Below are 24,227 nucleotides of genomic sequence, written 5' to 3'. Positions count from 1 at the left end.
AGTTAATTCTGGAATAATAGATGTCACGTCTGCTGTGTCCTGGGCAGTAAGGATGAGTGTGTTTCTCTGGCTTTAAAACCTGAAGTTATTTGCTTTTTTTTTTTTTAAGATTTTATTTATTTGAGAGAGACAGATAACGAGAGAGAGCATGAGCAGGGAGGAGAGGGAGAAGCAGGCTCACCGCTGAGCAGGGAGCCCAACATGTGGCTCAACCCCAGGACCCTGGGATCATGACCTGAGCCAAAGGCAGACACTTAACCAACTGAGCCACCCAGGCACCCCTGAAGTTATTTGCTTTTTTGATTGAACTCTGGATGGCCCCATCTAACCAATTTGAGCTCCACTGGCTTTTATTTCTGTTGTATTTGAAGGAGGAATCAGGAAATTCTATTGGGATTACCCATTATATGATTATGAACTATTCAAGTGAGATAACAAGGAATATATCACATATACTGCTATATTTCAAAATGACGTTTTTATGCTGTCTGCTCTCTGTGAGCCTTTTCGTGTGTCTCCTTAATGACTTTTATATATGAGACAGCTGAGGAAAAAAAGAGTGACTTGCTTTCCCAATCTGTGCTTCCTCCGGTATTTTACCGTGCATAAACTTGTCCGAATCTGATTAAAAGGTGCGGGGCCAGAGGGAGGGGAAGAAAGCAAGCGCAAGTCTAAGCAGAGCACCGGGGCAGTGCTGTGGTTGCAGGACAACACCTGTTTCCAGGCTCTGTGCAGGAGCTTGGCATAACATTATAGAATCGAGCAAACTCACAAGAAGTTAGTCAAGTCAGGATGGGAACTGATAAAGTGCCCATGAGGAGAGCTAGTCAGTGCTGCGGGGGGGCGGGAGGGGATGTCATTGTGGACTGATTCCTAAGCTTCCAGGGGAAGAAAGAAAGGCTTCAAAGACAAAGGGAAGACTTGCCCTGTGATTTGGTCCAGGGAAGAAGCTGGTGTGAGCTGCCCCACATCCCCGATGCAGGCATTTGCAGTCCTGGATTTGAAACTTGGGAGGAGAGGGGAGGGACGTAAGGGCACCCCAGGACATTCCTACTGTCCCCACTCAGAATTAGTAGCACTGAGCATTCAGGGGGTAATTAGGGATTTTGTGCCTGAGCACACACTCGCAAAACTTGGCATGACCCAGCTGTGTGTCCACGGCCAATTAATGTTAGTAACCACTGTTCCTTTTAGGTCATGATTTTCTGCTTGATGAGAAGTTGTCTGTAACATGCCTAAATGCCTAGCATGCCTCTTTTACCTATTTTGAGGTAAATGAACCAAGTTGCAGGCTCATATTTTCGATTAGTGGCAGCAAGAGCTGTGCTGAATTCCGTTCAGGTTCCTTGGATTAAAAACGTATGCCATCATACAATACATCACCAGTTTTTGATGCAGTGATGTATTGTATGGTGACCAACATAACATAATAAAATTAAAAAAAAGAAAAGAAAATCCATTGCAAGATTCTGGGGGGGGAAAAAAAGTATGCCATTTTATTTGCCCACAGTAGTTTTAGTTTTAAAGAGAGTCAGGCCTTACACATACTACTTCATCTTTTCAGACAAACGGACACCTGCCCGGGAATGGAGAGGTGTATCAAGAAAGGCTGGCACGTTTAGAAAATGATAAAGAATCTCTCGTTCTTCAGGCAAGTGATTTTAAAATGCTGCTCTTTCTTCATGACATATTCACAAAGACCATTTTAAATTGGGATGGCATATTCAGATGCTTCTAGGAGCCGTACTGCTAATAGAAATAAGTGCATAGGCCATCTGTACACAATAGGGAGTGGTGGGGACTGTGGCAGCACAAGGGTGTGCTTACCCTGTCTAGAGGGAGCATCCCGGACTCTCTGATGACAGACACAGTGTCATCTAAGCTGATTTTCTGATCTGATCTGTCATCTTATTTGATCTGATTTTTTTTAATATACAGCACAAATTACAATTTTATACTATAGATATTCATCAATCTTCATATTTCTGAAGCTGAATATATTTAATTTTTCAACTTTAAAAACGATACCATGAGCCAAACAGAACCTAAGTGAGTAATGGAGTCTGGTTTAGTGGCTAAATTTGAGTTTTCTTCTTTGTACTTTTAAATGCATGACAAATATTTTTATTTTGGTATTTTGAGCTAAATAAATTGTAGTAGATTTACTAGACTGGTGATCATTGGGGAAAGACTCACATTTTCTTTTTTTTTAAGACTTTATTTATTTATTTGACAGAGAGGGAGAGACAGCGAGAGAGGGAACACAAGCAGGGGGAGAGGGAGGGAGAACCAGGCTCTCTGCGGAGCGGGGAGCCCGATGCGGGGCTCGATCCCAGGACCTTGGGATCACGACCTGAGCCAAAGGCAGATGCTTAACGACTGAGCCACCCAGGCGCCCCGACTCACATTTTCAATAAGCACCAAGGATAAAAGACTAATCCAGTGTCTCCTTGTGGATCTTTGAGTTACATCTTGGATTTGAACACACTTGTGGACAATGTAATCAGGAAAGATCTCATGGAATTTGAATTCCCTGGGTCCTTTTCTTTATTCTTCGTGAAGTATCAGAGTTGAATAGTCCTTGACAGCTTCTCTTTCAAACATAACTCCATTTCCTCTCTTAATCTCTAATACTACCTCCCACTCCCATCCCATTCTCCCCAAAAAGAATGATCTGTTCACATGCTCTCTTGCATATAATGGTTGAAATGATGTTAATCTATAAATACAAGGTATTGCATATCCCCAATCAGCCCTAATCACCTTAAAAATTGGAGTCCTCAGATCCATAAGCGTCACTTAAATAGGATTGTGAAGGACTGCTGTCTTACCCACAGCATTTCTTTTCTTTACAACCAAATGGGGAGTGACATTCCAGTTTTTGTTCTATTTAGAGAACTAAAAGTTTGTAGTGGGACCCAAATTCTTCCTACTCTATTGCAGTATTTTGCTCTTAATACAGGTAAGTGTGTTAACAGACCAGGTAGAGGCTCAAGGAGAGAAGATTCGAGATTTGGAGTTTTGTCTTGAAGAGCACAGGGAAAAGCTGAATGCTACAGAAGAAATGCTGCAGCAGGTATGTTCAGAAGCCCGCACTGAGGTGGGATTTTCTTGCTGACCTGTTTGAAGTGCTGCATTTGTATGTCATGTTCACTCTGATGCAGGAATAAAGTTCATGATTCACCTAGACTGGCATATTTTAAGCAAAAACCTAGAGTAGCAGGGTCTCAAAACACATGCACACAATAGAAAGTTATTAGAATCTGGAATAAAATATTGATAGGACTGTAGGTAATTTTAATGTTCTTCTTTAAACTTTCATATGGTTTCCTAACCCCCAAACACGAGCATATATTTTATGATTGAGAAAAAAGATAAGTACCATATATGACTTCTGGGAAGAAAAAAAAACCCAAACTTGTAATGTAATGTACACACACACACACACACACACACACACACACACACACACAGTGCTTGTGGACGAGAGGACCTATAATATAGTGGATAGGGCACACCCTGGAGGGAGCACACACACGCACGCACACACACACACACACACAGTGCTTGTGGACGAGAGGACCTATAATATAGTGGATAGGGCACGCCCTGGAGGGAGACTGTTTCAGTTTGAGCACTCACTCTGCCATTTCCTTGCTGTATGACTTTTGGCAAGTTCTTAACCTCTGTTCCTCACCTTCCTCGTTTGTTGAACAAGGATAATTCGTGAGTTATCTTTAGGAGTTTCTACTTTATAAGGTTGTTTTGAGGATTGAACCACTTAAAACATGTCATCGTCAGTGTTCTCTTCAGGCTTAGCAGCATTTCAGGTTTATATATGTGTGTGTATCTACATAATGTACGTCTCCCCAGTAAGCAAGCATACATTTAGTTCTGCTCAATGAAGGTTAACTGAAGCAAATAATTTTTTCAAATTTTATCTGTTTAGTGATTAATCTTTACCACATTCCTGACTTGATAGTTACTGCTTTGCAGTTGTGAGACACATCCATATGTGTCTCTTTATAATAAAACAACTTTTGAATGTATCTCTTAAATTGTAATAGGAGCTTCTGAGTAGGACATCCTTAGAAACTCAGAAGTTGGATCTGATGGCTGAAATATCTAACTTGAAGCTAAAACTGACAGCTGTAGAGAAGGACAGATTGGATTATGAAGATAGGTTCAGAGACACCGAGGTAAGTGACAACCCCCCCCCTTTATATACATATGCGTGTGTGTGTATATATGTCATACACATATTTCCAGAGCAAGTTGAAATTCCTTGTAGGCATGAGGGAGAGGCAGTTAATTACTACATTCTCTCGTTCATCCGTGCTTCTTTTTAAAGAATAATCTTTAATTACATTGACTTTTTTTTTACATTGACTATCACTAAATGCTCATGGAAATATTTATTGTGAGACTGTTGATGTGAAATATTAATCCTTTCATTAGTCTTTAGAAATAACTTTGGACTTTATGACATTTGCAGCTTCTCTCTATTCATCTGTCTGTCCTTCTGTCCATCTGTAGTGGTTTTCTTCATTATGAAAATAATGGGTTTAAGTGTATCACTTTACTAATAGCTCTCTTTATACTGATTATTTGCTGTATAATAAGTAGGTTTTAAAATACATACAGAGAACATGCTTTCATTATATAATCATAAAAATCAGATTTTTAGAATTTATTTCATTTGGCCTTCTACTTTTGGTCTATTCCACACATAAATCATTCCAAATAAATAAAGCTCACTATATTTTTGTGAAAAGTACCCATTTTTGTGGTTAACCATGCTTTGTTCTTTGTACTGTTTTATTGTTAATCCGGGTCTTTTATTTGCTTATTATTTGTTGTTGGGGAAAGAGCGCATATCCATGTGAAATCTGTTTGTTTGGAAAGAAATATGAAGAGCTGCAGGACTTTGTTATCTCCTAGGGGCATCTCTTCTTTTTTCTCTCTTTTGTTTCCTCGGTTGGCATATGGAGAGTTCTCATACTGGATTAGAATGTGGGTACAGGGAAGGGGAGGGGAGAAGAAATCATTTAAGTATTTTTCCCCCTCTATTTTCATTTCAAGCCAACTCTGTACCATCATGATACGAGATACATTACGTATGTTCTCCACTGTATGCAAGTCCTATATAGACTGGATTTAGTGAGGTTTACTCCATTGCTGTTTTCAAAATTAAATTTTCTGCCAAAGATGGAACTCTAATGGAAAGTCTCAGCATATGTATTACTTCCTCAGCAGCAAAAGGAAATCCCCGACTTAGTTCACGTTTAATCTTCTAAAGCTTATTGTCAGTCACCTATATGAGCGTGTTTCTCACTTGATTGAGACTAGGGCTCTTAAAACAGAACTTAGAAAGTTACCCAATTTCTCTAAAATTGTCCCTTTTTTGCTTTCTTGAAAAATCTGTTTGGATATTTTTCTCTTTTTCCTCTCTGTCGTTCCCTGACCCCACAGTTGCGATAGAATTCAGTCAACAGGTGGACAATATGCTGTGGAGCTTACTCTGGTGCAGGGAAAGAAGTTACAGTATTCGGGTCCAGAGTTGGCCTTTTCCATTGTGTATACATAAAGTTTAGGGGGAGTCTTAACCTGCACGACTGGTTAATTTGGATCTGAGATGTTAACCAAACGTTAGGACTAAATTGAAGTGGATGCATTATGATTTTTTGGTAGGACTCCAGAGCAGTATTTACATCTCTTGAGTTTGTCTGTGTTTTTAAAAAAGATTTTATTTATTTATTTGAGAGAGAGAGAAAGAGTGCACTCGTGTGAGTGGGAGGATGGGCAGAGGGAGAAGGAGAGAGAGAATCTCAAGAGACTCTGCGCTGAGCATGGACCCTGTCTTGGGACTCTATGCCATGACCCTGAGCCGAAGATCAAGTCAGAGGCTTAACTGACTGAGCCACCCAGGCACCTCTGTCTGCATTTTTTTTATAAAACTTTTTTTTCTGGTGCTTCCTTGCTTCACTCATGCATTTTCAATCATAAGCAAAGTGATCCTGTCATCAAACTTTCAATAAACTCAATCCTTGATAATTTTCTAATAAATATTCAATACTATTGGTAAAAAATAATATGCATACCGAGAGATTATAAACTATAATCTGATCAACTTTGTTACATATGACAATAAATAAAATAGCCCTCAAAATTAAAACTGAATTGAATATGCTCATTTTCCTATTCTTGTTCCCTTAATAAAAATAAAATATTTGGGGGGCGCCTGCCTTGCTCAGTCAGTAGAGCATGCAACTCTTGATCTCAGGGTCATGAGTTCAAGCCCCTTGTTGGGTCTGGAGCCTCCTTTAAAAAAAAAAGGTTCCCTGGCTGTTTCAGGAATCCAAAATTCTTTAACTTTGTCTTAGAACTTTAGATTATTTGGAGATTAATTTCTAAGAAAATATTGATTCCAATATTTGAGAAGAAATATAGGCACTTCCTAAAGATTAGGGGTAAAAACCTTGAAATCCTGGAATTTTGAAGACTTGCCTGTCCCCGGTATGGCTGATAGGAGATGCTTAGCATTATTCAACAGTGCCCCCTTCTGGTAAGAGTACAGATGCCAGAAATTGAGTTTTCTGTAGAGCCTGAGTTTCTCTGAGAGGGAAAAGGGAACAGTAACAGGGATTTTCTTTTTAAAAAGAACTGAAATTCTGATAAGAAATTAGTTAGAAATAATCGGAATTCAATTTTTTTAAAGTTTTGTATCAAGGAGCTATTTTCAGATTTTCCAGTTTGAGTTATTATGGGAAGACAGGACTTTTTTCAGGTTGGAGATTTATATTCATAGTTACAGTGTTGCCACAAGGCATATTTGGGTAGGGCTTTTTTTTTTTTTAAGAGAAAAATTATTTCAATTTATAATTCTGTTTTCTTCAATTACTTCTTTTTTGCAAATTGTCACTATTTCTAAAAGAAGTGGTAAAATAAAACAATACCAAATAGGAATTCAAAGCTGCTAACCATGAGAAAGTGGAAAGATATATATTAAAAAGACCAGGCAGATGAAGGAAGATCACTAAGAATTCATAGTATGCAAGGATGATTAATAAATGGAAGGTAAATAAACGGGAGAAACTGACTTTTTCCCTAGACTTGAATTCTGAACACGTCTAAAATGTTATTAAATGATGTCAAACAGTGCCTGACCTCAAAGGAAAATAGATGTTCCTTTACTGAGACACTGTGTTAATAACAATTATAATAGGGGTGCCTGGATAGCCCAGTCGGTTAAGCCTCTGACTCGATTTTGGCTCAGATCAGGAGCTCATGGAGCCTCGCCTAAGGCTCCGTGTTCAGTGGGGAGTCTGCTTGAAAATTCTCTCCTTCTGCCTCTCCCCATGTGCGTGCACATGTGTGCGCTCTTTAGAAAAAAAAGAAAATAATTATAATAACTAATGAGTAATTATGATACACTACTGTTAAGTAATTATATAATTAGGAAAGCCATCCCTTTCTCTACGTGTGAATCATTATGCATAGTTTAGTAAGAAAGGTTTATTTCTTCTAGTGTTGTTTCTTTTTTGTGGCATTTTTGTATAATTATGTCATCTGTTAAGCTATGGCTCAGGAATAGAGGACTTGTAAAAATGAGGACTAAAAACACATTAACCATTGGTGGGGTCTTGATGGCTTGTAGTAAAAAATAAATCCTCTCCACAGTATTGAAGTTGGTATTGTGTGGCATTCTGATTCCCTTTTCCTATTGTCCAGGCTCTGGACAAAAATATGTTACTGTTTCTCAAAACACTTAGACAAGTTTTACAAGCAAATTATTATTATTTTTTTTAAAGTGGAAGTAGAAAAAGCATCTGGCTGTATTTGTATTATGAAAACCTTAGGATTATTTGCTTTTTCCTATTCCAAATATAACATTATATTATGACAATGTATTTGTAAATTACAGGGCCGTCATCTACCCTCAAGTTGAGAATCCTTGGTTTAAAAGATTCACATTTCAAAAAAAACAAAAAAAGATTGAAATTCCATTCTATTCTCCCAGACTGGGTTGATGAACAATCTATATTTTTGTTAGGCAAAAGAAGAAATTATAAAAATGTTTTTATAAATAATCCACATATCACTGAAAGGCCCTAAAAGTAGATGGCTTTACTAAAGAAAATTTTTCTAGTTAATTTAAAAAGATGGAATCTATATGGTGATTTTTAGTCCAGGAATAGCTGATGATTGATGGTACATGATTAGCTACCTTTCTTAATCAAAATTGAAAGTCACCTTTTAACTCTTAATCATCCGAAACAAACTGAGGGTTGCTGGAGGGGTGCTGGTGGGTGGGGGGATGGGGTAATAGGGTGATGGGCATTAAGGAGGGCATATGATGTCATGAGCACTGAGTGTTACATAAGACTGATGAATCATTGACCTCTACCTCTGAAACTAATAATACATTATATGTTAATTAATTTAATTTAAATTTTTAAAAATTACCTTTTATTTCCATAATCCCATCATTGTAGGCCAGAGGCATTGAGAATTTAGTGTTTTAACTAGAAAGATGCTTTGGGTCTCGAGGAGATACATGTTTATTTCCATTTGTCTGATCCAATTCATACCACTTGAACTCAGACGCTGTTGACTTCAGACCTCCAAGCTGCTATTTTGGCAAAGATAGCTGTGTTGCCACTTTCCTAACGCATTTCATTGTTTCTTCTTTGACAGGGGCTAATGCAAGAGATCAATGATTTGAGGTTAAGAGTCAGTGAAATGGACAATGAAAGACTTCAGTATGAAAAAAAGCTGAAATCAACCAAAGTAAGTTTTCTCAAAGGCAAAAATTTGTAAACACAAGACTCACTTATCTACGATCAATAATATAAGTTTTCAACTCAGTAGATGATAAAGAAGGTATTTTACAAGTGAATGAAATTTTCCCCCAAGCTGGAGACCTTCTTGAATTTGGAACACCATTATTCTGGATAACAATCGGGGCTTTAACTAATCTAGTAAAATATAACCTGTTATTTCTCTTAGTTAACCTAACCTCCTTTATAAACCGATACTATTTTCTTGGATATTTAGGCTTGTCTTTTTCTATCTGTGGTTTCTTTCACACCTCTGTCTCTCTACCAGTCTTTAATGGCCAAACTTTCTAGCATGAAAATCAAGGTGGGTCAGATGCAGTATGAAAAGCAGCGGATGGAGCAAAAATGGGAGTCACTGAAGGTGTAGTAGACTTTGGGTACTGGGGTCCTGGGCCTGTTTGCTTTCTGGCTTGTGCTGTTTTGCCGTGATAGTGTTTTTAGTAGCATGTGCATTCATCGTGTGTGTGTCATCTATTTTTTAAAAATACATTTAAAGCTGATGAAAGGGACAGTGAGATCCCTCATGTTGTTTTCAGAAACATATGAAATAATTAATGAAAAATAATAAAAGTATTCATTAATAAATTAGATCTCACCCTCTTAGAGTTTCCGAGACCCAAACATATGGTAAAATAGTTGCAAAAATGCCACCTGTGGGGGGAAAAAAATCTGTCTTGCATCAGTAGCAAAGACTGCTTCTTCCTTTGGGACTTTCTTAAAGTTTAACTATATCATGGCAGTGAGTTGAAATTACTGCTTAAAAGAAGCTTCTTGCCAGTGCTACTGAAAGAAAATTCCTTGTACTTGGGATCCACGCCTATCATAAGTAAAAAGTATAGGGCCAGCTTTCTTGTTTCATTGGAGATCTTCTCATAGTACTAACCATAATACATACATTTTGAGACCGAAAATAAAATGTTTATGAAATATAAAAGTACGTTTATTAGCACTGCGTAGCTTTATTTTCTGTGTAAATACAGCCAGCAAAATTTCAGTGCTAAAGCTAATTCTTCACCAAAATTAAACTGAAAATTAAAACATTAGTAAATAGAACATTGGACTTGGAATCTTTAATAGCTATGTAGTAAAAAAGAAGGGGGGGGTTTCAAATCTGTTTGTTAAATCTTTTTTTCCATTCTTGTAGGAGACTCTGTTCTTTTATTTTGGTGATAAGGATGAATTACTTAGTCCCATGATTTGCCTAACATTGTTCATCACCTGCTACCTTACCCATTAATTAAGCTCTGCCTTGTCCAGGGAACATGGGTGCCATCTCGAAATACTAAATAAATCTCAGTCAAGTCTTAATATATATTTTCCAATTTGCGTTTTACTTTGCTTTTATGACACTTAAGTGTCTAATTTGATTATCATCCTTGATTAACTTGGGGAGATTTTTTTATTTATTTATTTAACATAAGATTTAAACCTTAGGGCTACCCTGGTCCGAATTATACTTGAAAAGATTTTGTTTTAATTCGGTCACAAAGAAACTTGAAACACTATGCCAGAATTATTATACATTGACCTTCATTAATTGTCTTGCTTCCTGCTTCCCATTGCCACTGTCTGGTTTCTGAAGTCTGCATCTAGATTCCTATCGTTTTTTGTTTCATTCCCAAAAACTAATTACTGATTTAAGAGTTAACATGCTCCCTGAATAGCCTCTTTTAGTCATAATCTACTGTTTTGAAATGAATTTATCATTTGTAGGACGAACTGACATCTTTAAAAGAAAAACTGGAGGAGAAGGAATCTGAAGTAAAAAGGCTACAAGAAAAATTGGTGTGCAAGATGAAAGGAGAGGGGGTGGAAATTCTTGATCGAGGTGGGTACATACATTTGACATTTGTTCTCTTACTTTGTTAGAATCCTCCCTATGCAACCCTCTCTCCCTTACTCCTTTACATCTTTTACACCTGCAAAAGAACCCAGTGTTAGTGAGATGTCATTTCAGAGAAGGGGGAAGGCTAGCGGACACCAGCTAAGCCCAAGACAGCAGGGACTCCTTGGAGACTCTTTCCTGTGCCTGGGGATCTATTAGCTTCCTCTTCAGCAGCTGGAGAAGGGCAACTCTGTACTTTATCGGGTGTTTGTTTTAGATTACTAAGTTGTAAATTCTCCCAAGAGAGTTCTTGTTCAGATTGTGGTACCAGGGAGTGACAGAGAGCATTAAAAGGAACCATTATTATATCCCAGGATTATTTCCCTCTGAACTGAACTTGAAATAGCACAAAGAGATTTAGAAACCTTTCCTACCCTTTTGAGAGAAGAGAGGAAAAGACTTTGCATCTTTGGAAAATCAATGAAAATTTCTTATAATGGATTGAGCCCTCGACCTGATAGAAAGCAAAAATAGGCTAATTCTGTTTTTTTGAAAACGTGTGGATTTATCAAAAAATTTTCTCGTAATTGAGGTTTGTTTTGAATATTGTATGGAATGTAATTTTTAATGTACGTTATACTTGATAGAAAATAACTTGAATGTGTTTTTTATGTTATATTTGGAAATATAAATGCACATAACACCTGACAACACTAGATTCGGTTTAACCTTTCCTTGCTATTATAAATCACTGTGGCATGCAAGCTACCAAAGCAGCTTCTGACTCTTTTGAAACAAAAAATTCCATTTAGTGTAGCTTTAGTACATTTTTATATATCATATGAACGTTGGTAACCTCACGGTCTGAACAATGAAGGGGTTGAATTAGGTTACCTGTGATGTCTTTCTTGGCTCTAGAAAACCCTGGCTTTATATCCCTGTAGTTGCAATTCCCTATGGATTAGAAAGCTCAACTCATCAACCCTTGAAGGAAATGGATTTTTTTTCCTTTGTATATTTTGGCATATATAGAATTGTTGTTGTGCGTTTTTTTGTTTTTTAAGTAAGCTCTGCACTCAACGTGGGGCTTGAACTCACCACCCCGAGATCAAAAATCACATACTGCACCAACTGAGTCAGCCAGGCACCCTTAGAAGTGTGTGTTTTTAAAGGACATTCACAGTTAGGTCATGTTTTGGGGTTTTAAGAATAAGATGGAATCATCGGACTTGTGGGCTAGAGGATGTGTTAGATTAGTGGTGCCCAAAGAGGGACACTGGTCTGTGAACTGCTTGTCACCAACGCACAGCCAGATAAATACAAGGGTCGAGAGCAATGTTTCGAAAGTTCATGGCAATCTGATGTTGGCAAAACATCTAACTGTGTGATCAGTGGACTCATCTCATTGAACCAGGGGGGATAGACTGTGTCAGTGTCGTTGAATTTGAGGGGTGAGTTTAATGTGTCATAAGCAGTGTGCTGGGCACATTCAGGAGGGCCATGTGTTGACCTGTAACAGGAATGTAACAACAACCAAAGCATCACTAATGGTATTTTCACCATGTAGAGCATAAAGAGTGCTTGTACTCCATAGACCTAATTTTAATATACAAGAAAATCAAGGTTCACAAAGATGAAGTGACAGAGGTAGGAACTCAAATTTAGGTCTTTGGATGAATGATATGCTCTTTCTAACCTTACACAGAGCATTATGTATTATAGTACTATTCCTAAAGTCACAAAATAGTGTTTAATATTCAGTTCTTATAGGGTTAGAGTTTCTTTATTTTAGGTTAAAGACTAAATAATATTGCTTTTAAAATATTTATTGTTGTAAGTATATACTAACTTCCAATTCGATGGGTTTTCCTGCACAGATGAAAATTTTAAAAAGAAGCTCAAAGACAAAAGTAAGGTTTTTGGTGTATTTCCATCAGCCTTTACATTCACCAAAAGTACTACTTGGACTGTTCTTTGCATGTGTTTTAAAACATTTCTCTCACCAAAGATGTGAAGTTGCTTCATCGATAAGCTCTCCATTTCTTCAGAGTGCACAAAATAGAGGGTTAACAAACAAACAATAAAAACAAAGAGTAAAAGGTCATTTTGCTAATTTTCTTTTTCTGATTCAGCCCTTTTGCTCCACAGGATACAACAGAGCACTCAGAGTAGTGGAAGTGAGGAAGCATTTTCTTTGTAGTTCAGGAGACAGCAGGTCAGAAGAGAAAGTTACTTTTCAATGTCTTGTAGCCACTTTTTCACTGAGCTCTACATCAGGAATTAGACACACCCTCTCAGTGTTAGAAAAGAGATTGTACCCAGGCTGATTAACAGAACCCAGATTATATAATATCATAAAGATAAATCCTTAATTAATAGGCTCTTTCCTCCAGATATTGAATTCTTAAGTCAAGAGAATTTGGCATCAGAAAAAAAAAAAAAAAGGCAGTTTCTATAGAATATACCTTAATTGAAAATGTTATATCAGCGGTGACCAATGCACCACTCTTTTAAAAATTATCTTAAGTAGTAGTTTTGTTTTGTTTTGTTTTCCCTCAGAAGCAGGTAACCTTAGCTTGTTTGAGTTTTTTAAATTTGTGATTTCATTTTAGGTTGGATGTTTCATCTTAAAATATTGGTTCTTTTATTATTAAAGTAACGTGCTTTTGTATTTGACTGTCAGATTTTAAGCAAAAATCACATTTTACCTTACTTTGGCTTTTACATTTTAAAATAGTGTTGGAAATGATGTTTATAGATGAAGCAAAGTACTTATTATCCTTCTGTATGGAACCTACAACCAGCTTCTTAGCATGACTACTCCTATAAATACCACATTCCATCAGGCTCTTGCCATTCATGTCTCCATCTTGGTTAAAACTGAGCATCATTTTCTCTGCTTATGTCATCATGTACACTGTTCGTCGCTTTCCCCCCCACCGCTTTCTAGGTTTTTTGTTTCTTTTTCTTTTTCTTTTTCTTTTTTTTTGAAAAGTCCGTGTTTTCGTGGTTATAGCACTGAAATTTCACCTTCAGTGTTCTCATGAAGATTTTGCTGTTGCTTCAAGAGAGGGTAGTTAGCTCTCTCCCTTACTGTTTACTTTCTGGAGTGATGACCATTCAAGTGACATGGAAAGTGTTCATTTTTCAGATTTTCCCCCAAAAGAGGATATTGATGGTAAACGTTTCCTTAAAACATTTCAGTCTGAAGACTCAGCCTCTTGTTATTGTCACACATGTTAACGAAACTGACTTCTGATGTGATGTTGTGATATTTTCAGATATTGAAGTGCAAAAAATGAAAAAGGCTGTGGAGTCTTTGATGGCAGCAAATGAAGAAAAGGTATCTAGATGAAATTAAAGTATTTATGTGGATGTGTACCACCATTTTGATCATTCCCTGCATTTTCTGGAGATATGTCAGTTTGGAAGAACATACCCTACACCCTACTGACGTGGAGGGACAAGCATTCTCCCTTTCTGCCCTCGTGTGCCCGCTCTCGGTGGTGGCAGTTGTCACTGTGACTGTGTGTAGAATGGGGACCAGCAGCATTGGCTCCACTGAGAACTGCCTCCCCCTCCTTCCCGTGAATCTGGAAAAATGTACAAGCCCTCAGATCATTGCTTGATATTCAGGCAGGAAATGAGAGAAAGGATACCGTACATAGGGCATCCTTTCTGGGCCAACATGAACTCTGAAAGGGGTGGCCCTTGACGACTTCAGCTTCATGATGGGGTTGATGTTAGTCCTATTATTTCCTTCACACTCCTGGATTCTTTCACATCAGGCATTGTCTCTGTTCTCCTGAGAGGGAAGCTAGGAGAACAGAGGCACGGGCACTGGGAAATCACATATGGCCCTAAGCTCTGTTTTAGCTACATTGGCCAAATGCCAAGGTCTCCAGGTTCTTCACTCCGGTTGCTTCATTCTGCTTAGAGCAGGGAAACAGTGACCTTTAAAGCAAGGTGTTTCTTCACGGCCTACCTGATCAGCCCTATATCCAGCTGGCATCAACAGTCGGGTTCAGCTCCTGTCATCAGAACTACTGCTACCTCATGTTACTTAATGAATAGGACAAGAAGGCATTTTCCCAAGAAAAGAGTCATTTCAAGGAAGTAAAAAAAAAAAAAAAAGCAAATGCCAAAGAACTTTGTCTTGATCTTTTTCTCTCCTGTTTCTTTCTCTAATTCTTGTCTTCTCTGTTTTACTTGTCTATATATTTTTGCCTTTCATTCTCTTTATTTGCTCTTTATTAGGAAATAAACTCATTGTCCTATCCGCCTACCCATATATAGGTTTCTTTTTGCTAGTCTTTCCCACTGTGGAATAAAAAAAGGAAAGTTATTAATTAAGGGGCCCACGTAGCTGTTACTTTTTTTTTTTTAAAGATTTTATTTATGTATTTATTTATTTATTTGAGAGAGAGACCGAGAGTAGGGAGCCTGATGCAGGGCTTGATCCCAGGACTCTGGGATCATGACCTGAGCCGAAGGCAGATGCGTAACTGACCCCCCCTAGGTGCCCCCATAGCTTTTACTTTTTTAAAAAATAATCACTGAAACTCATTTAGTTTTAATTTCTCTCTCTCAAAAAGCATCAATAACAAACAAATCTCCCAATGTTGACCAAGGGCTTACTAGACGTTCAAACGGCTTTAGGAGCACCAGGGGTGACATAAGTTTTTAGTAGTTCCAGAAGGCTTCGAAGAGGCCATATTTGAGCCAAATCTGAGGAAAAGCAAGAGTTGTTCATCAGGAAAATGAAAGCGTCTAAGGAAAATATCTACGAGCCAAAACATGTCTCAAAAACCCAGGCTCGGAACAGCCCAGTGCATGCTGGGAAAGTTCAGAATGAGATAAGGTGGAGGGGTATATGAAGCTGATATTTACAGAGGTTGACAAGATTTTTTAAAAAAATTTTGGATTTGAGGGCTCCTGGGTGCCTCAGATGGTTAAGCATCTGCCTTCGGCTGAGGTCATGATCCCGGGGTCCTGGGATTGAGCCCCACATCGGGCTCCCTGCTCAGCGGGGAGCCTGCTTCTCCCTCTCCCTCTGCCCCTTTCCCCTGCTCGTTCTCTCTCACTCTTTCTCTGTCTCAAATAAATAAGTAAAATCTTTTAAAAAAATTTTTTTTGGATTTGAGGATAAGTTTCTAGTTTGAGTAACGAGGTGAATGATAGTGCCCTCAAAGAGTTAAGGGAATCTAAGCAGAGGCTCAAGGAACAGGGGCAAATAATGAGCTTAATTTTAGAGACATTCACTTCGATGTGCTCATGGGACATTTAAAAGGAGATTTCTCATAGAAAGTTGGAAAGTGAATCTAAATTTTGGGATTAATGTATAATTATAGATTGGGTAGGGAATGAACCCCGTCAATTTTAGGAGAAATACAGAATTGTAGATTTTTGGGGACTAAACTGTAGTTGATATATAAATTAGCTTTTGCTCCATGACAAATCACATTTATTATTTCTCATACTTCTGATGGTTGGCTAGGTGGTTCTTCTGGTCTGGGCTGGCTTTGCTGATCTCTACAGTTAGCTGGTGGGTGGGATGGGGCTGGATGGTCTAGGATGGTGTGACTCGCGTGTCTAGTGATTAACAGACTTGCGTAGGTTGGTCCCATCTGGGGCGTCTCTTCTCCGAATGATCTCTCATCTTCTAGTAGACTTCTAGTAGTCTGCGCTGCTTCACATAGTGCTCACAAGGTTTCCTAGAGCAGAGACAGAGAGCAAGCCCTAATGTGCAAAGACCTTTCAAGCCTTTACTTGCACCACATTTGTTGATATCTCTTTGGCTAAAGCAAGTCACATGTCCATGCCCAAAACCAGTGAGGGGAGAGCTAGGGAACCCATTTTTAGAATCCACCAGAGTGAGGGTAAAGGACAAAATCTTAAAGCACTAACATTTTATAGTCTGGGCCCGGTAGATAGTGGGTATAGTGGAAGTAGACTATCTGGTCAAGGAATTAAGATATCAAAATAGAAGAAAACAAAGAGTGGAAAGAAAAATGAAAAGAAGGAAAGAGTGGGGCAATCAAGTACCAGAGGTCAAATTAGAAAAAGGATGAAAAGTTCTCTTTATTTTTAATAAATAGAAAGTCTGTGATGACTAATTGACGAAGCTTTTAGCTGAGTGTTTTGGGGAGAGAAAAACCAGATTGTGATTGATGACAGCTGATAAAGAGGTGTAAATCTTTCTTTCAAGACCTGACCCATAAGTTGGAGAGGAGAATAATTAAAGTTGATTTTTTTCTTGGTTTTTTGTTTTGTTTTGTATCTTATTACCTTGTTTTGTTTTTGTTTTTTAAAGATGGCAGCTGAAGGATAGGATCTCTAAATTTAGAGGTACTTTTTCTCTATCTCTGATGTACGTAGGAAAACTATTCTAGATATTACCAGTTCTACTAAAGTTTAGAAGTATTCCTTGAATAATGTAAATAATTCATGTCTCCCTATTCTTTGTGTTGCAGTTACTTTTACTGTTTAAAGTCACAATTTAAAGATAACAATTTATTTTATTAATAGGATCGAAAAATAGAAGATCTTCGACAGTGCCTGAATAGGTACAAGAAAATGCAAGATACGGTGGTACTGACCCAAGGTAAAAAAGGTAGTGTAGCTCTATAGGTTTTTCTACTTTACTTGATTTTAAGTGGCTGTGAACTTTAACATTTGGTTTCATTTTCCTGGAATATCCATTATTCCAAATTAGACAGTTCATTCGTTCATTCATTCAACAGTATCATTAGGCATCTGTTCTCTACACACTTTCTTGGTGTGTAGGCCAATGAGAATACTGTAGATTGGTTGGTCAGGGAGAATCTCTGTGTGGAGTTCATGAGATAGCATTCCAGACAGAAAGAACAGTGTGTTCAAGAGACTATGGGGAGGGGCGCCTGGGTGGCTCAGTTGGTTAAGCGTCTGCCTTTAGCTTAGGTCATGATCCCAGATTCCCGCATCGGGCTCCCTGACCAGCAGAGAGTCTGCTTCTCCTTCTCCCCTTCCCTTCTGCTCATGCTTTCTCTCCCTCTCTCAAAAATAAATAAATAAAACCTTTAAAAAAAAGAGCATATGGGGGAAAAGGGCTTGGTGTATTTAAGAAGTAAAAAGACCATTGTGACTGACCGGAAGGTAGTGAGCAGGGAGAGAATGAGATGAGATGAGCAGAGCTGTTAGAAGTTAGTGTTGGCCAGGTCAGGCAATGTGAGGCATTCAGCTCTGTCAGCCCAGAGGGATCCACTGAAGGGTTTTCACAAGTCCACGGCATCTTCGTAACAAATGGACCATAATGGGAGAAGGGAGCAGTACTGGAAGGAAGAGAAGCCAATCAAGAGACTCTCGCAGGATTCCACGTGGAATGATATGATGGTACTGATTGGAAATATATTTTGGTGTTCAAATTAACACAGTGGTGTGATGAATTAGATGAGAATGAAGAAGAGGAATGAATCAAGAAAGATTGACATTTTTGACTAAAGCAAACCAGGTGGATGATGATTCCATTTACCAAGATAGAGAAGCCTAGTGAGGGAGCATTGAAATGGTTAAGGGGGGATTGTGTTCAGCTTTGAATGTGTTAAGTTAAAAAAAAAAAAGCAAAACCATAAGCCATCTAAGTAAAAACAATCACACTCTGATGGGGATTGAGGAGTGCACTTGTTGGGATGAGCACAGGGTGATGTTTGGAAGTGTTGAATTACTCTAGTGTACGCCTGAAACTAATATTACACTGTATTTTAATTAGAATTAAAAACTTAAAAATAGTCATGCCTTTTGATGTATTATTATTTTATCTATGCATGGTCCAGTTGGCCATCCTCAAATGTGGAAAATCTCGGGGGGTCATTTAAAACAAAAGTGTTAAGAACTTTGAAAGTCTTCTTGTTCATTAGCAGTGCATAGGTGGGGTTATTTGCTCTAAAAGTAAGCACTGGTAATAAATCTTTTCCAAAGGTACTTATGAAATACTCAGATTTTGGAATTTCAATTTTGATGAGTTCAAAAAGAAAGAAAATCCTATTTTGGATGAGGATTTCTGAGGGGGAAAAAAATGGATCTTCATCTTATTGTCCACAGGGTTCAGCATATGTTAAGATTTTGTAAATACCCAAATGAGCAAGCAAATGAACCTCTACCAGTGTTCTTACAGCAATTCCCATCACTCAACATTTTCTATACCTTCAAGAGAGTGTCTCTTTTTAGACAATTTTGTAAATTCACAAGTAATTAATTTTTACATAGTCATAGCATTTAGAACAGTGTTTGATTTTATAGAATCTCAACATTATAATTATATTTAAAAATCAAGGGAAAACATTAATTTCTGTAATTATAAAACATGTAGAAAGTAGAGAAAAGGGGTAAGTATTGTTCATAATTGCACTGGCGTGATCACTTTTGTCAGTTTCATGGGGGGTTTTTGTTTATTCTGTTTTTGTTTTAAAGTAGACTCCATGCCCAGTGTGGAGCCCAACATGGGGCTTGAACTCATGACCCTGAGATCAAGACCTGAGCTGAGATCAAGAGTTGGACACTTGGGGCACCTGGGTGGCTCAGTTGGTTAAGCATCTGACTCTTGGTTTTGAGCTCAGGTCCTGATCTTTTTTTTTTTTTTTTTTAAGATTTTATTTATTTATTTGACAGAGAGAGAGCACAGATAGGCAGAGCGGCAGGCAGAGGGAGAGGGAGAAGCAGGCTCTCCACTGAGCAGGGAGCCCGATGCGTGGCTCGATCCCAGGACTCTGGGATCATGACCTGAGCCGAAGGCAGCCACTTAACTGACTGAACCACCCAGGTACCCCTCAGGTCTCGGTCTTACGGGTTGTGAGATCAAGCCTTGCCTTGGCTCTGCACTCAGCTGGGAGTCTACTTGAAGATTCTCTCCCTCTGCCCCTGGCCTGTGCACGCATGCTCTCTCTCTCTCTCTCTCTCTCTCTCTCTCTCTCTCAAATAAATAAATAAAACTTAAAAAAAAAAAAAGAGTAAAAAGAATCAGACATGTAACCAACTGAGATACCCAGGCACCCCTCATGTATTTTTTTATCTTTTTTAATGCATATAAAACGTGTAGCAAAAAGAGGTAGTTTTTAACCACCATTGAAAATTATGTCCTGTTCTAATGAAGAGTTTATAAACAGTGATTTCTCACTAGGATTTATATTTACTTAGTCCTTAGAGAATGCTAATAATACCTACGTTTTAATGAAAAATTAGAATAAATAATAAAATCTAAATTAAGCTAAGTCTAGTTAATAGTTTTAAATGAGTATATGATTTGCCATTTTGTATTATTCAGAGAATAGTGTTTTAAGCATCATTTTTTGGTTTTAAAAAATAATATCTGGCACAGTTTGTTCAGCACCTAATCCTTTTCATTGCTGGAGATGTAAAAGAAATTCTCAAAGTTGGCTGCTCTGCTGGATATGTGGTTACATTTGTCCATAAGGCTATTCTTTCTGCTTTAAAATAAATGGCACAGAAGGATCATCTTAAGGAATCAAAAGATTGCCTTTTTTTTTCTTTTCCTCTTTTCTTTGTTATTTTTTTTTTTTTTTTAAGAACACAGTAGTGGTGAATATTGAGTTGTTTCATGGTGACTGTGTTGCTGTTCAGAATTAGTTTATTGTACCACTGGTATCCTCCAGCTTGGTTATTTCTGAACTGAAATTTATAAAGCCCCAAATTCTGAAACAAAATTAGGGAGGATTGTTGGACCAAATTAACTTCTAATTTCAATGCTGTGAGTCTGTGATGGGTATCTATTAATACCACCCCCGAGCCTCAGGTGCTCATAATTTAACATGGTTTCCTAGGGTCCCTGTTGTTATTTTTCTAAGGATTTCAGGAGAAGCTGACTCTATGATTTTTAAGGATGAGAAAAATTTTTATATTCAGTTGGTATTCTTCCTCCAAAAGTGAAATGTAAATGAAAAGCTGCCGTTGTCCTCCTTTGGCTTTGCCTTTACCCAGGCCAAGATGGCGACTTTGAAGATCTGCTCACTTCCGGTTCCATCTCCACTTTGCTGGATGCGCAGGGTTTTAGTGACCTGGAGAAAAGTCTATCGCCTACACCAGTCATGGGATCTCCCAGTCGTGACCCATTTAACACAAGTGTTCCGGAAGAGGTATTTACAGACTCTCAACATTATCTTCATAGTGAAGAGACTGTGTCATTGAAGGTTAAAATGCTGTTGACAGCATGAAAGACATAGGATCTTTTCTCAGTGCGACTACTGACTGAGTCTTGGCAATTTTTGTGTCAAGACTCAGTGTCTCATAGGACTTTATGTGAAAGGTGTGTTTTAATAAATAAATACCTTTAATAAATAAATACCTCTTTAATAAATAAATACCTTGGGCAATGTCAAAATTGTTTAAATTATTCAGGAAAAACATGGGAGAAAGATGTCATCCTAAATAGATTACAATCTCCATAATAATAATCTTTATTATTAAAGGATAAATAGAGAATAAAAGAAGGGAGATAAAGTGAGATTATATAAAGAGGTTGGTTTTAGTCACTTCTGATAGTGCCTCTGAAAAATGCTGGAGTAAAATTTCCCTGACTTCTTTAGACATGGGGAAAAAAAGCAACTGGACAGGAATATTTAGTCTTCAACTCCTTTACTTTTCTTTCACATCATACTGGTGCCAAAATCTGTTTCCATTATCTATTGACAACCACCCCAAAAATTTGTGCCTTGAATGACAACATTTATTTTGCTAACAAATCTGTGATTTGGGCAAGGCTCAGCAGGAACATTTCTTCTTCGCTCTACTGGGCATCAGTCAGGATGGCGTGAAGGCTGGGGGCTTGAGTCACTTGAAGGCTACCCATTTGTATATCGCATGGTTGGGGCTACTGTTGGCCAGGACCTCAGCTGGGGCCCTGACTGGAAATACACATGACTGCTTGGCTTTCTCCTAGCATAGTGTTTAAATCCTAAGGATGAACATCCCAAGAAGAGGACTGGGCAAATTTATATCACCTTTTTGATATGACTCGGAAGTCATGTAGCATCTCTTCTCCTGTAGTCACAGATCCACACACATTCACAGAGAGGAAACATAGACCCTACCTCTTGATGACAAGTAACAGTATCACATTTAAGAAGAACACGTGGGATGGCGTATACCCGTGCAACCATATTCCAATAGTACAATCTGCCCCTCCACTCTGTGGCTACAATCATTTACATCCCTCTCCCATGCAAAATATATTCATCCCCTCTTCAAAGTCTCATTCCAGTTAGGCATCAGCATCCCAGGACCTTGTCATCCAGACCAGGTCAAGATGTAGGTGCAGCTCCGCGGGCACAACTTCTTGAGTAGCACTCAATTCCTTTTCAAGAAGCAGGACATGTTTGTCCCCTATGCACCTGACATACAGTGGTGGGATAGGCATAATAACTGCTAGGCATTCCCATTAAAAAAAAAAAGAGGGAAAATGGAAGACACACAGGGGTCATCAGTCCATAGCAGTTCCAAATCCAACCAGGCCCATGTGGCCAGCTCCTTGACAGGGCCCAGTCCTTTGGGATCTCTGTTCTTCCTTGTGAGTCATCTTTTCATTTCCAGGAGGAGGAACCTGTAATTGCAGATGAGTTGTTTTCTGTAAAAAGTGTCTGTACAGGTCAAGGGTCTTCTACCTCCTGCTGTCTCTGTCCCTGTTGGTCTAATATGGTGTAATATCTTATTCATTTGGAATTTCTCATGAATTAATTTATAATCCACTCCACCAGGTAAAGCATACCCGTAGATATCTTCACAATAAGCCTTTCTCTGTCTTAAGTCTCTGTAAGGCTGCCGTGGGATATCCCTCTACTTTTAGAGTTGTTGATCTTTTGGAAGGTTTCAATGAGACAGCACTACCTTAAGTCTTCCTGAGGTCTTAACCAAGGCACACCTCCCTCTTTGCCCTAAAAACGTTTCTTAATTTTAGTGCAGTGTGCTGTCTAGAGAAACGAGGAATGGGAAAGGTTGTTTTTGTATTTTAACTAAACAATCTCGGCTCCCTTATGTTTTCCATTTCCTCTTTTGTTCAGCTTTTCTTTAACATTTTACTCTACGTGGTGAGAGGAAACCAAGTGGCATCTTTCCTTTTTGTATCTGTTCCTGCTAATTACCTAATGAGAAAATGAAAGTTGAATGAAAATGAATTCAAGGAGGAAACGAGTAACATTTCTCTCTTCAATGTAGGAGAGGGCTACAAGATGTCATTCATAAGGAATCAGTGGGTAGGGGAAATTGGAGGGAGGTGGTGAAAAGGCACAGACTTCCAGTTATTAGACCAACGAGTGCTGGGGGTGGAAGGTACAACATGATGACTGTAGTTAACCCTGCTGTCTGGTATGTCGGAAAGTTGCTGAGAGAGTAGATCCGAAAAGTTCTCATCGCAAGGAAAAAAAAAATGTGTTCTTTCTTTTTTTTTTTAATTTATACAGTACTGCATGTCAGTGATATCTCAATAAAATTGGAAGAAAAAGGCAAGGAATTAGTTAAGGAATAAGAAATATTTTAGAAGGGGAAAAAAAATATCCCCTGATTGTTTTATTTATACTGAAGGGAAAAATAACATCTGACAGCCAATGCGTGTGCTTGCTCCCTGTTTACAGAACAGCAGCTGTCACATGTAAGATATGCCCAGATAGTCTCATAGCCTTAAAAAAAAGTCTTGGCTATGTGAGCTGGAGTTAAAGCCCTAAAGTTCAAAATGAAATCAAGAAAACGCGTGAGTTTGTTAGTGGAGCCATTTCCTCCCCCACGATTAGGAACCCAGGGAGCTACTGTGAACTTGAAAACACAGGGATGATGGCTCAGTAAGTTGCCCAGAACTAATCATAAAGATTCACATTAAAAAAAAAAAAAAAAACATAGTGAAGTAATCTATTTTACAATAATAGGACTTGTTGTTAACAAAATTCAACAGAGTAAATTTGAAACACCTTATTGGCTTTATTCAGCAGTTTATGAATCAGGCAAATGAAAGGCTTTTTTTTAGGCAGAAGGAGGCAGGAGCAGGGGGTCATGCTATAGGCATTAATGGTTGGTTAAAGTTGGGTTACTTTCCTTATGTGCAGCAAAGGGAAGTCTTGGAGGGGGGTCAGGTAACTTGCGCAGAGCAGGCAAGTGCTGACTGGTTGACCGAGGCCTGCCTTTTCTGGGAGCGCTGAGCCCAGAAACTTAGCTAAGTTTGTGTTTGCTGACATGGAGCTTGATGCGAGCTACTCCATCTTGGGCCCAGTCAGATTATTTTAATAGACTTCACATGTTATAACCTCTTAGTGTCAAGGGATGAGACCACCACTCAATAACTGGAACAAAAAATCACAAAGCTAAATGTATTGCTTATTGAGTTAGCTAGGTGAACTTTGTTGGTCAAGGACAGTCTCTTTGATCAAATGTGGGGAGTGGGGGATGCTTGGAGCTCAGGGATTGATGGACTCTCAGAGGCTGGAGTGAGTTGACATCAGCTGTGGATGTGTGATTACAAAGGCGAGACTGTCGTTGATTGATTGGCATCTAGAAATGTGTTCACGGGTGTGAGTCCCTCCCTTCCT

General features: G+C 38.4%; 1 protein-coding gene across 12 annotated transcripts in view; it reads left to right on the top strand.

The window, feature by feature from the left end:
* The window catches only part of PPFIBP1 (PPFIA binding protein 1), a 153,820-nt gene that overhangs the window by 107,627 nt on the left and 21,966 nt on the right, over positions 1-24,227 (top strand). For 6 of the 12 annotated variants that reach the window (XM_073877790.1, XM_073877783.1, XM_073877786.1 and 3 more), the window contains 10 exons: positions 1,565-1,651; positions 2,963-3,076; positions 4,068-4,199; positions 8,698-8,790; positions 9,109-9,201; positions 10,554-10,668; positions 12,543-12,575; positions 13,947-14,008; positions 17,194-17,278; positions 20,638-20,792. In XM_073877790.1, coding sequence (XP_073733891.1) covers positions 1,565-1,651; positions 2,963-3,076; positions 4,068-4,199; positions 8,698-8,790; positions 9,109-9,201; positions 10,554-10,668; positions 12,543-12,575; positions 13,947-14,008; positions 17,194-17,278; positions 20,638-20,792 — 969 coding nt within the window. The remainder of the gene's footprint in view (positions 1-1,564; positions 1,652-2,962; positions 3,077-4,067; positions 4,200-8,697; positions 8,791-9,108; positions 9,202-10,553; positions 10,669-12,542; positions 12,576-13,946; positions 14,009-17,193; positions 17,279-20,637; positions 20,793-24,227) is intronic. The other 6 variants (XM_073877788.1, XM_073877792.1, XM_073877791.1 and 3 more) reach the window with 6 other exon arrangements.

This window comes from Callorhinus ursinus, unplaced genomic scaffold, assembly GCF_003265705.2.
Source record: "Callorhinus ursinus isolate GAN/ISIS: 27379988/994484 unplaced genomic scaffold, GSC_fseal_2.0 scaffold27, whole genome shotgun sequence".
NCBI lineage: Eukaryota > Metazoa > Chordata > Mammalia > Carnivora > Otariidae > Callorhinus > Callorhinus ursinus.
Note: the sequence above shows the minus strand (reverse complement) of the source record. Positions and strands in the feature narration are given on the sequence as shown.